This window comes from Euprymna scolopes, chromosome 26 (assembly GCF_053919585.1).
Source record: "Euprymna scolopes isolate OS-2025 chromosome 26, ASM5391958v1, whole genome shotgun sequence".
NCBI classification, from domain to species: Eukaryota; Metazoa; Mollusca; class Cephalopoda; order Sepiida; family Sepiolidae; genus Euprymna; species Euprymna scolopes.
In genome coordinates, this window is record NC_136507.1 from 59,483,577 (window position 1) to 59,497,288 (window position 13,712).

General features: G+C 35.5%; 1 protein-coding gene across 3 annotated transcripts in view; it reads left to right on the forward strand.

The window, feature by feature from the left end:
* LOC145248092 (uncharacterized) overlaps nucleotides 1–13,712 on the forward strand; it is a 32,054-nt gene that overhangs the window by 16,176 nt on the left and 2,166 nt on the right. For 2 of the 3 annotated variants that reach the window (XM_080109881.1, XM_080109880.1), the window contains exons 2-3: nucleotides 3,335–3,487; nucleotides 5,980–6,108. In XM_080109881.1, the coding sequence (XP_079966007.1) occupies nucleotides 3,343–3,487; nucleotides 5,980–6,108 (274 nt within the window). In that variant the 5' untranslated portion in view covers nucleotides 3,335–3,342. Of the gene's footprint in view, nucleotides 1–3,334; nucleotides 3,488–5,979; nucleotides 6,109–8,564; nucleotides 8,670–13,712 lie in introns of those variants that run through there. The other variant, XR_013863325.1, reaches the window with a different exon arrangement.

The following is a 13,712-nucleotide window of genomic DNA, read 5'->3' on the forward strand; positions in this document are numbered from 1 at the left end:
GAAGTCAGGTGCGAACGAACACCCCATAATTTTATTATACCATATTTCTTCAAACTGAAACATAATTATTAAAGTATACGTACGCAGATAGATATGAAACGTCTTTATTCAAGTTTGTGCCTATTTCCATTCTATGGAGGCCGGGTGCGAAAGCAGACCCCACAATTTTATTATATCATCCCTATTTAAGTTAAAACATACTTATCAAAGTATTCTTATGTACATCTATATCAAAAACACATGTAAACGTTTTTGTTTTTTTAATTTTTAAATTTTTTATTTCCATACTTTGTGGACCAGGCGCAAACGCAGACCCGACAATTTTAATGAACCACCGTTCTGCCAGATCAAACATACCCATTCCTGTGTCTTGATACATCTTCTATCATTATATGTAATCAGTTTTTTTAAGATAGTCAACCATATAGGAGCCTATTCGTGACCACACACACACGCACACATTCAGTTTTATATATATATATATGTATATATATATATATATATATATATATATTCATGCGAGATTGCGACTTCCTGTTGATTTGATCACTGTAGAGTAGTTTTAATAACGTTTATGCCTGTATTTGGCTTTATAAATGTTAAATTTCACTTAATTCTGTTGCTGTTGATGGTGGTCCAGAGCTAATGAAATCAAAAATGGCTTTGCAGCTGAGTTTGAATCCCTCAACCAGTAACAATCGTGACTTCTTACACTGATGATTTTGAAAGGATGAAACATTAGTACTTGTAGGTATAAAAAATAATTATATGTATATTTTATTAAATAAAATAGACATTTTTATCTATTAATATTTTGTTCATCTTTTCCAGCTTCTGAATAACGGTCTTCACTTCTAGCAGGAACTGACTGATGTAACCGCCATATTTGTTGTAAATCCAAATAACAGTCTTTACTTTTGGCAGGAACTGGCTGATGTAATTGCCATATTTATCGTAAGTCTGAGTACTTTCCAGTCCTTCTGAATTCATTGTCAGGGTACTGAATTCATTGTCAGGGTACGATAAATATGGTAATTACATCAGCCAGTAGTTCCTGCCAGAAGTGAAGACCATTATTGGGAAGTTGGAATGGATCAAAAACAGAATTAATAAACAAAAACGTGTATTTTATTTAATTAAATATGCTTAAGAGAAAAAATGCTGCCTATATATATATATATATATATATATATATATATAATATAAAACTGAACGTGTGTGTGTGTGTGTGTGTCTGATCACGAATAGGCTCCTATATGGTTGACTATTATAGAAAACTGATCACATATAATGCTGGAAGATGTATCGAGACACAGGAATGAGTATGTTTGATCTGGCAGAACGGTGGTTCATTAAAATTGTCGGGTCTGCGTTTGCGCCTGGTCCACAAAATATAGAAATAAAAAATTTAAAAATGAAAAAAAAAACGTTTACAAGGGCTTTTGATATAGATGTACATAAGAATACTTTGATAAGTATGTTTTAACTTAAATAGGGATGATATAATAAAATTGTGGGGTCTGCGTTCGCGCCTGGCCTCCATGGAATGAAAATAGGCACAGACTTTAATAAAGACTTTTCATATCTATCTGCATAAGTATACTTTGATAATTATGTTTCAGTTTGAAGAAATATGGTATAATAAAATTATGGGGTGTTCGTTCGCACCAGACCTCCATAGAATGGAAATATGTCACAAAGTTTAACAAGGTTTTTTAATATAGATCCACAGAATATTGTGATAAATGTTTCAGTGTGAACAGGTATGGTATAATAAATTATGGGGTTTATCTATTTTATTTTTACTTTCATCATATTTTGCTTTGGTTTTGATACCCCCAAATTTGAAGCTATCTCTTTACAACCCTTCCTTTTCATAACCTATAATACTTTCATAAATGAGAGTCCATTTTCTGTAGGCTGTTTTTGAACCCAGTCAACGACGGGTACTTTTGCTAGTATATATATATATATATATATATATATATATATATATAGGCAGTATGAAATGAAAACAGTCAGTGAGGGTTGAAGATATGCGTTGCATGAAGAGAAACGGTATAAAAATGATATGAATAATAGAATGGATATGTAATACGAGTCTTATAAACAGGCTTAGATCAGATGACGTCAGGGGAAGAATAAATCTTGACAGTACAGGGAGATGTGTGCAATGAAGGGAACTTTATTAGTTTGGTCATGTCGAAAGAATGGATAAGAGTACTTAGATTGGTAGATGTAGAACAGTTGAGATAGCAGGACCAGTTTGCAAGGAGACGACCAAATAAAACATAGGAGGAAATGATAAAAATACATTTAAGAAAAATAGGGATAAATCAATATCTGGCTGGAGAGGATAGTTCTTAAATTTTAAAGCTGTAATTTAAAAAAGCTATAAGTTAACTTAATGCCAGAACGTGAAACAGACGTTAAGCCAATGATCATGATTATAGTGTGTAGTTGCAGTATAATAAAAGAGAGCGTGAAATTCTTGGGGAGAGGGCCTCTATGGACCCAAAGAAATTCTAGAGGTCGTGCCATTGGTTATTCTCGGGCAAGAAGTGTTTGTTTAAACCTACAATAAAAATAAAATTCCTTTCACATTATTCACAACATAACAAGCAAACAAAAAAAAAAAAAAAAAAAAAAAGCGGGACAAAATTGTGAAAAAATGTTTTTTCTTCCGACTGACCCTGATTTTTATTTGCCATTAACCTTGAAAATATATCGGCCATGTTTGTTCACAGGTAGACACACACAATAGGATGTGTACATAACTGACTCCTTCCACCATCTCCCCACTCCTCTGATAGAAATGTAAAAGCCTTTCATCCCATGTACCTTTGTTGCTTATCTTAATATATAAAATTCGGTTGGGGGATTTTTCCCTCGCCAACTAAGTCGAGGCTATTTCTGAAATGGTTTGTACTCTGTTGATTGAGGTATGCCTCTGGTCCTGTGCAGTTATAGGAGTTCACCCTCCCAGGCTTTGCCTCCTCTCTTAGAAGAAGGGGTTAGTTTATTGTTGCTGAGAATGCTAATGAAACTGCCCTGGCATTTTTTGCAAGCTAGAGTAGTCCTTCTAAATCCTACTTTCTAACCCTTGTGTCAGATCCTCTCACCAGGAGAGGGAGATAAATTAAATCTAATATATAAAGTAAAATCAATTTCTTTAACATGTCTTTGTAATCGATAGGTTTCTTCCTACAAAATCAATATTTGATGCTGGTTTATCCGTGTTTTTATCAAATAGCTTTCACCTTATTTCTTTTGAATTATTCAGACATCTTTTTCAAATCATTAGAATGCCATTGTATCTTTTGTCCTGTTGCAGACCAAAGTATGAACTGTTATGTTTGTAACAGTGGCCTTCCATCACATCCCAACAAGAACTGCCCACCGTCTGGAATAACTGCCCCATACCTGATCCACAACGAGGCTTGCTACGGCAGATGCTTCATAAGAACACATGACCGCAACCCAAATGGTAAGATACACGATTGTTTTGGTTTATCTGATTTATGGCATATCAACTCTTTTTTTTTTTTAAGGTAATTTAATACCAAAACACTATACCCATTGGAAACGAGTCATTGTATATGTGTGATTGAACGCAAGTTGCAGTAAAAGTACAGAATAGTTAACAATCGATAACTCGTACCTCCCCGCCAAAAAGACAAAAACGCATTAGAAGAAAATTCTCAACCTAACTCAACTAACTTATAACTCTTTTTATTTAGCACCTTTCATTACTTGCTTCTCAACCATCGAAAGTACAGCTAAAGGCCACCATTAAACATTAAAAATAATTGATCGTTGCAATAAGAATGAAGAGTGCTTGTCTGGAATTACCCGTTTCAAAAATTAAAGACGATTTGTATATTATATGTACCCATGACGGAAAAAAATATTGTATTCCAAAAGTCATGTAAATTGACCAAGTAGTTTTAGTTAAAAAAAAAAAAAAAAAAATTATATGAGTAAGTGAAAATGAAAAAACTCTACAAAACAAAGGGGGATAACTCGACATAATTCAAACTTGTAAGATTTATGCTGAAATGCCTATGAATTCCCATTAATTGCTTAAAAATATTTTTTATGAAAACAAAACTAATTGATCAATTTATGTAATTTTTGGAACATGATATTTTTATTTCATCACAGAAACGTACGTCAGGCTTATTTTCTTTATTTTTGTTTTTTAATATAGAGGGAATCCTGGACAAGAAGTGAATGAAGTTCATGTTGATGAAACAAAAAAGCAATGAACCATAAAATATCTAAAACGTCTACAAAATGTGAATATTGTGAATTTGAAAAACTCAAACAAGAAGAACAGACGATTGAAGAAGACTTAATTCAATGAAGATTAATTGAAAGTACATGCAAGGCATTACACCAATATAAAATTATGGAACAACTACTGATAGGAAATATGTCTTTAAGTATATGCTTTGACTTTATACAGCGACAAGGATTAATACAGATATCTAATCAGTATCAATTTAACGTAATAAAAGTAATCGCCGGTATTTTACATGTTAAAAAAAGATTTTAGAATGTTAGTATTATGGACATGAACCTTAAATAAAGCTCACACTTACTTATGAAACCTGCAAGATTGAGCTGAACTGGCTACTACTACCACCAAGTTAAGACCAAAGATCAAACAGAAGGAAAATTTCTAAAAGCAACAAAATAACTGAATTTTTCACTACTCATTAAATGTGTATGATACTGTGGACGTGCTCACCTTCTGCCAAGAACTAAGACCCCTGACAATGGGAAGAAATAATTCATTAGCAGACTAAAAGTATAGGAAGTGATATTAGTAAAAAGACAATGTGGGAGGGGGGGGCTTTTTTAAAAACAAAACAATGTCTTATGCACACACGCACGCGCGTGCGCGCGCACACACACAGCTCAACTAAATTTCATTTCCGTTTGATGAAAACTGGTTTTCCTTTTTTTTTTTTTTGCAGACCATCTACTAGTTGGCCAGTTGTGTACAAATCCCAAGAGCGATAGGAGCCTTCTATCATGTCTGAAAGTGACACAATGTTCAACGAAAGAGATCAGAGATGCGCCACTGTACACCTTATTCTTGCTACTGATCCAAGTTATGACAACAGGACCCTCCAGCATCCTCAAATTTCAGCACCCTCAAAATACATCGCTGGATTGCCACGAATAACAGGGACGTGTCCAGGGTGATGAAAACAAAGTTTCTGGCCACGGTTATGGCATTTGGTGTGATTTCAAGTGAAGGCCACATCATGCCACCTCACATCTTCGAAGTCGGCTTGAAAGTCAACACTAAAGTGTACCTGAATGTGCTGAAGAGTGTAGTGATCTCCTTGTGCAATCAGGTGGCTGCTGACAGACCCTGGGTGAGAAGAGGACTCGGCGCCAGCTCACAAGTCCAAAGCGATCCAAGCTTGGTTTCAGAAGGAATGCTATGACTTTGTACCCTTTTCTCACTGCCCCCTCCTTTCCTGACCTGAACTTGCTGGACTACTTTGTTTGGTCATATGTTGAGAACATCACCAGCATGACTTTCCACAACATCAAAGCGAGCCTGATCACCGCCATCCACAGAGTATTTGCCAAGTTCTTACTGGCGCTTGTGGAAAAGGCATGCTCCCAGTTCCAGACGCATATCAAGGCGGTGATTGCGGCTAAAAGCGGCTACATTGAATAGATATCAGTTTTACTACATAATCAAGTTACCTGAATTGTTTTTTTCAATAAAAGTTTTTAAATAAACTGTAGTGTTGTTTTTTAGGGCGACACTTTTATCGTTCCACCCTGTATTTTCTTGTTTTACAGTTTTGTTTTCAGTGTTTTAACTTTGGCAATGTTCATATCGTCTTTTTTTTTTTTTTAATTGCTTATGTATCCACGCCAGAAAATGGTAAGCACTGATGCATCTCTTCTTATTCTATTTCCCTAAGTTTTTCCATCCTTCTCTTTTCCCAGTTATTTACCGCGGTTGCACCGACGCCTATCCAGAATTACCGGATGCATTACCATTGAATAAATGCCTCATGTACGCAGATGGACTTTGGTGTTTCTGTGTCCTGAATATGTGCAACAGAGGTTCGCTAGGTAAGGTCAATTTTTAGCTTTAATGCTTAAGTTGTCAACAGAAACACGTATTTGTCAGCCCCACTATCCTCCTTATATCTTTTCAGCAGAAAACAAAACGCTACTTATGCAGAGAAGCTACCGTGCTGAAATAATAACGATATTATTTAGAAAACCATTCTTAACATGGGGAGGAGAGGGTGTTCTGTAACTATTCTGTACTTTCACCTAACAATTTAATAAACAAAATGTACCATAAAACTTCAATTTAACTTAAAAATACTATTAAAAATAATAGCATAGTACCTTCCCTGCATAAGTAACAACAAAACATGCCCTTAGTCCAAAACTAACACTAAGTTCATATGGCGTTTTTTACTGTAATGATCAGCCGTTCTGTTTTGTTCTGTTTTGTTTGTTGTTGTGATAGTAGTAGTAGTCGTGTAGAATAAAAATGATGTAAAAAACAGAGAGAGAGAGAGAGAGAGAGAGAGAGAGAGAGAGCAGTCAGATCTATGCTAGAAGGGTGTGGATAGTATTTTTCATTGCCAATGAGGAATCAATGAAAATGGCTGTTGTGATAACGCAACATGATTTGCAATCGAAAGGTTTCAACTAATGTAACTGCTAACCTTCTTCAGGTTATATATTATTTACGAAGGCCAAAGGAATAGTTGGCCGAAACGTTGTGAAACAACAACTAAGAAAGATGAGGATAATAGTCTGCAATAAATAAATTAATTTTCTTCAGGTAAATCTCACATTAGCTGAACCATTGTGAAAGTAATAACCAAAGTGAGAATAGTAGTCTGAATAATCCAAATAATCCTCATCTAAAGTATTACAAAGCAGAATGTGTGCATTATTATAGATAGCTGCTATTACAAACAACGTGATAATAAAGAGAGACACAGATGGTCTACATTCGCTGCTACTACCAATGTCCACTGTCCAAAATGAAAATGCTTTAAATCATTTCTCATCTGAATTAAAAAAAAAACAACAAAAAAAAAACAAAAACAAATAAAAAACATTATAAGCGAATCAGATGCATTTCTCTGAATTTATCAAATTGGTCGTTTTGATCCAACCCAAATAAATAAAAAGCTAGATTTTTCCTTCAATAAAACGTTTGAACAAAGGTCCACAACAGAGTTAACATCCGCTTTCCTCCAGTTCCCCTTGCTTCTCTGTCGGGTGATGGGAAAGTTAAAAAGAATACATTTATCAACTCACACACACACGCGCGCAGTCGTAAGCATGCACATTAACACTAAAACACACACATACACACAATGTATTAACTCTTTCGCATTGTCGGCTTCCTATCAAAAACAAATGTATAAACTTATTCATTCTAATACTAAGATTTCTCATTGAAATTTCTACAATGAAAACAACGGAAACAATTATTAATAACTGTACATGTAATAAATGTAATTTGTGCAACTAAGTGGGGAAATTTTGATTAAGACTTTTTAGACCTGTAGATAATTCGCAACTATTAAATTATCGAGCCAGAATTTCTCAATATCTCACTTACTGAATCTCTCTTGTTCTGCAAGAACTCTCAAAATATGAAACATTCTATGTCTTCATATCTGTGCCTAAATCTAAACGCAGATTCCATGAACAAGAACTTCTTACAATTTTATGGTTTCAGTTTTCTTGGTTGCATCTTTATTATTTTGCAGCTCACAAGGAGCTTTCACACAGCCCATAAAGGATCTCCTTGAAAACAGCCTGTGGTGTTTTCTGGAAGCTGAGTGACAACAAGTCTCCCCAGTTTTCCAGTGCTCTCCACCTCTTCTGATAACATTTACAAATGAATTTGCATTATCGCAACAGCTGTCCACCATCGATCTCTCGCTAGCAACGGCTATTGGTCACCACTGGAATTTGAGTGGCAATAAGGCTCCTCAAGGTCCCAGTTCTCTTCGCACTTGTCCAGCGGAGGCCTGGTCAGCGCTCTCCCATCAGTCTTTCCATCCTCCTTGACCCTTCTCGGCTATTTGGCGTCATTCTTTTGTGGGGGGGGGGGTTGATTGGGTAATATTATTATTATTCACAGAACTGCCCACCTGTGGAAAACTTTTCTGCTGGCCTGCTTCTCGGTTGACTACAACATAGTAGCCTTCAAATCCAATGTAAACAAGTTCTTGTTGAGTTGTCCCCATAAATAATCAAATTCTATCCAATTTACACTATTAACGATTACTAAACTACCACCTTACATTCATTAACCCTTATCCTTGAATTGCTTTCGGGCCTTCATAAGTGGTGATTCCCAAGTAAAAAAAAAAGAAGGTAAACTTGAATTTTAAACATATATAAAAACTAGCTGTATATAGCCGGTGTTGCCAGGTTGGAACAATATACGTCATATATGACATCATCTGCCATGACGTCCGTTGTTATGACGTCAACTTCTATGATTTCATCTAATATGACGTCATATGACGTATATTGTGAACAAACAGTGACTTCTCGCTGGCATTGACCATTGGCCTTCACTGGAATTTGACAGGCAATAAGCTTCTCTAAGGTTCCAGTCCTTTTTGCACCCATCCAGTGAAGGTCAGGTTAGTGCTTTCTTTTTATTATTATTATTATTATTATTATTATTATTATTATTAATCTTATTTATTATTATTATTATTTATTATTATTATTATTAATCTTATTTATTATTATTATTATTTATTATTATTATTAATCTTATTTATTATTATTATTTATAATTATTATTATTATTATTATTATTATTATTTATTATTATTATTATTAATCTTATTTATTATTATTATTATTTATTATTATTATTATTATTAATCTTATTTATTATTATTATTTATAATTATTATTATTATTATTATTATTATTTATTATTATTATTTATTATTATTATTATTATTTATTATTATTGTTATTATTTATTATTATTTATAATTATTATTTATTTATTTATTTACAAGGAGTTTTCACATGAGTTACAAACAAACATAAAACAATTTTTATCGCTTATACGTAATTTTTATTGTATTTACTCTTTCAAACTCATCATCTGCTGAATTATTTAGTCTTTGGGGCTGGATATAAAGGAACGATAGCATAGTGTGGAAGATGAGATTCATACAGCTTCGGAGATGATTTGTTTGTACTATTTCATCATACTCTGGATATATGACTCATTAGTCAAATGTTTTTAAATGACGCCCATGTTAGATGATTCTGCTTCTGAGGCACAGGTTCGAATCCTGTACAAATTCAGTTTTTCACTTAGTGGTATTTTGTTTCTATTTTTGTATTCAGGCTTGCAAACTGGATAAATAGTTTGTTTAGTGGTATTGTCTGCTTGGGTGGTGATGTCAACGTTAGAGATGCTTGATACATAATATGCTATTGGAAAAATTTCCAGTGTTAAAAGCACACACACATACACACACACACACACACACTCACACACACACACACATAATTAGTTACTATAATAATTATTAAATACCTACCTTTCGAGAATCATCAATGCAGAGTGTCACGATTAATGCCGGTTGAGAGATTCGAATCCAGCAACGAAGCCATCTCTGACTACATTGGCAAAGACCAAATGTATTCGGCCACCGTTGACCGCGATAAATATTGTTGAAATTTAAACATTTATTTTTAAAATGTTTCTTAACGTCTGTCAAAGTGATCATTATATGATGATCTGCGCATACAAGTGACCGAATTTCAACTGTAAAGTGCTCAACGATAAGAAACGAGTTTCTTAAAGGGACTAACATAATTATTTACTATAATACTTATTAAATAACTACAGACACAAGTGTTTCATCTTTTCGAGAGAGAGAGAGAGAGAGAGAGAGAGAGAGAGAGAGAGAGAGAGAGTATCAATAATAAAAAAAAAACAATATAAAAATATCTACTAATGTATTTAGATTTATTCGTTTATTCAATAAGAATGATACATCACTTAGGGGTGTAGGATAAGTAAAACTCCTTATACCATGGTATTTCAAAGCCTAATGCTTCTCATCGGAAGAGGAGAGAAGATGCTTGCTAGGTAACATAATAGGGATTTAGCATGTTGCCTAGCATCTTGTTTCCTCTTCTGATGAGAAGCATTAGGCTTCGAAATACAATGGTATAAAGAATTTTACTTATCCTACACCCCTAATTGATGTATCATCCTTATCAAATAAATATATATACATTAGTATATATTTTTATATTGTTATTTTCTTATCTTATTGACATTCTAAATAAGCTCCAAAATAATTTGTTGAGCTTTGCATTATCCCGATAAGTCTCCTTTTAATGAATCGATCTTAAACTTTTAACTCTCATATATATATATACTAGCATTTCAGCCCGGCGTTGCCCAGGCGTTTGGATGTGTATGTTGAGCAAAAAAAAAAAAAAAGGTGGTAGTAGGAAGACAGGCTCGAACCCGTACCCCAAAGGAGGAAAAGAACGGGAAAAAACCTGACGCCTTTGCTGTTACGACCACCACCAAACCGGAAGTGACGTAGGTTTAAATTTAGGCTACACAATCGAAAGGAGAGGATGACTTAAAAAAAAAAAAACGGCGAAAAAAGCGACCCCCCCCCCCGTAGAAAAGTGCCCAGTTGAAGATGGAGATATTAATCTTTTTAGCCAATGTTTCGATATTTGTCGTCTGAAAGGTTAAACGTCAAAACGATACTGATCTTGGTAAAATCCGTTGCCTCTGTTGAAAGTTTTAGGCAGACATGCAAACATACATACATACATTTATATATTGGTAACTAAAATTTTGGAACCAAACTGATGAAAAAGCTTGCCCTATCTCTGAATACCCTTTATGTAAAATTTCAAATGTTTAGACAAGAAATTGTCTGAGTAATTTGGTAGAGACCGCAGAGGACAAATTTTTTTTTTAACTTTGACCCCTATTATGACCCCTTAACATTTATTGTTTTAGGTTCAAATCAAGTTATTAAGTTAGATCCATGCCCAAGAAACCTATATCTAAAATTTCAAGTGTTTGTCTAAACATTTGAAATTTTACATAAAGGGTATTCAGAGATAGGTCAAGCTTTTTAATCGGTTTGGGTCGAAAATTTGAGCTATGAATATATAAATGTATGTATGTATGTTAACATGTCTAAAACTTTCAACAGAGGTGACGGATTTTACCAAGATCAGTATCGTTTTGAAGTTCGACCCTTCAGACGACAAATACCGAAAAATTGGCTAAAAACAGAAATTTCTTCACCCTCAACTGGGCACTTTTCTACAGGGAGGGATTGCTTTTTCCGCAAAGTCATTCCCTCTTTTCGATTGTCTAGCCTTAATTTAAACCTACGTCACTTCCGGTTTGGCGGTGGTCGTAATAGCAAAGACGTCACGTTTTTTTCACATCCTTTACTCCTTCACTGTACGGGTTCGAGCCTGCCTTCCTACAACCACTATTTGCTTTATTTTTTTGCTCAACACACAACTCCAAACACCCGGGCAACGCCGGCACCCATGCTAGTATATATATATATATATGAGAGAGAGAGAGAGAGAGAGAGAGAGAGAGAGAGAGAGAGAGAGAGAGAGAGATACAGCACAATCACATTGACGCACCTATTCTCATTAGATTATCAAAGTTAAGTGATGTCGTGTCAGGTCAGTATTAAATGGATGAATACCAGGTGCTGTATGTGCTCTCCAACTATTTCGGCATTGTTTCCAGTCGCCATGGACTTGTCGTTGTCACTGGAATCAGGCATCACCGACTCAGAAGATGTGTAGTTGGAGATTGCGCAACTATACGTGTTCACAATTACAAGTGTCGCTATCCTTACAGGAAGTATTTTTGGTTTCTTGAGACTGAATGAAGGCCACAAGACAAGGTATCATTATTTGTTTATTAATAGTGTTGTAGAAGATCAAACCAAGTTAATATTAGTGAGTATTCATAAACAATAACAAGCGGTACTCGGAGTTTTGGTTGCAGTAAGTCTACCCGGATTTTAAGCACTATCCATCTATTTTGATAATCGTTACAAACAAGTTTGCTTATCGCAATCGTTGATTACTATTTTGTGCATGGTGTATATCTCATGCATGGTGTATATCTCATGCATGGTGTATATCTCATTTAAATCAAAAGTAAAATAATGACTCTCATCTCTTTCTGCCTTCTCTCCTCTGAGTCATAGCGAGTTCATTTTGAGGAACCCCCAAGATCGCCATGGGCATGGAATATGTGCCTACATTAAGGATGGCTTCCCGTGTGGCAGGGATATCTCTAGAAAGATCCTAATTAACCCTATATGTGCTTCAGGGTTGCACTTGCTAACACCACTGCATTTATATTTGCCCTCTATCGGCCCCACAACAACAAAGTTACTATCTTTAAGAGCATATCTGAGAAAATAGACCACATACTGTCTTCACACCCTTGGCTAACATCCACATCTGTGGTGACTTCAACGCCATAACATGGAATGGCTGACCCATTCAAATAAGACAGACGATGAGGAGAGGTTTTGTCATGATTTGGCCATTGCTTATGACCTCACTCAGATTGTTCGCGAACCCACCCGTGTGCCCGATACACCTGGTCAATATGCAAGCCTCCTAGACCTTTTTCTCTCAACTTCCCCTGAGCTATGTTCATGTTCTGTTCATTCTCTTCTAGGATCCTCCGACCACTCCGTCGTATCAGTTAAGATAAAAACAAAATGTAAGAAGTCCCCAGACGTACCCCTCCACTGTACTGTATACCGATACTCTATGGCTGACTGGGATAGCTTCCGTACATTCATATCTGATTTACCTCTGCACTCCATGTTTAAAAAGGAAGTGTCCTCTATAGTATCAGATCTGACCGAATGGTTAATTGTAGGCATAGACCAATTCATACCATCTAAAAAATTCCAACAAAAACCTAACAGCCAGCCATGGTTCTCCCCAGAATGTGCTGCTGCTATCGCACACAGAAATCACTTTTTCCATAGCTACCAATGTAATAGATGCACTGAGACTAAAGCTGCTTTCAGGACTGCCAGCAACCACTGTAAAAGAGTAATAAAAAATGCAAGAGAGCTATATGCCCAGTCTGTTAAATCCAAGGTAGCTGATCAGCGGCTTGGTTCCAACCAGTTTTGGCAAATAACAAATAGGATCCTGAACAGAAAGAAGTGTGCGTTCTATCCCAACCATTATCAATGGACCAGAGGTCATCTCCTCAGCGTCAGACAAGGCCAAACTATTTGCCAAGAACTTTGCAGCTAATTCTACCCTATGCGACGAAGGCCATCAACTCCCCATATTTCCTCCTATAACACAGAACAAGCTAGGTAATATACAAATATCCGTGCATGAGGTCGCCAAGCTAATCAAGAACCTAGATTCCAGTAAAGCAACTGGCCCTGATGGCATCCCAATTATAGTGTTAAAAAAGCTTCAACCAGAACTTGCTCCCATACTTATGAAACTATTTAAGCGCTGCCTTAAGGAGAAGTGCTTTCCAACTCCCTGGAAGACCTCATTAGTTTGCCCTGTATTTAAGAATTCAGGTGATAAGTCATCTCCCTCTCAGTACAGACCAATAAGTCTCCTGTGTGTTATGAGTAAGTTGCTGGAATCCA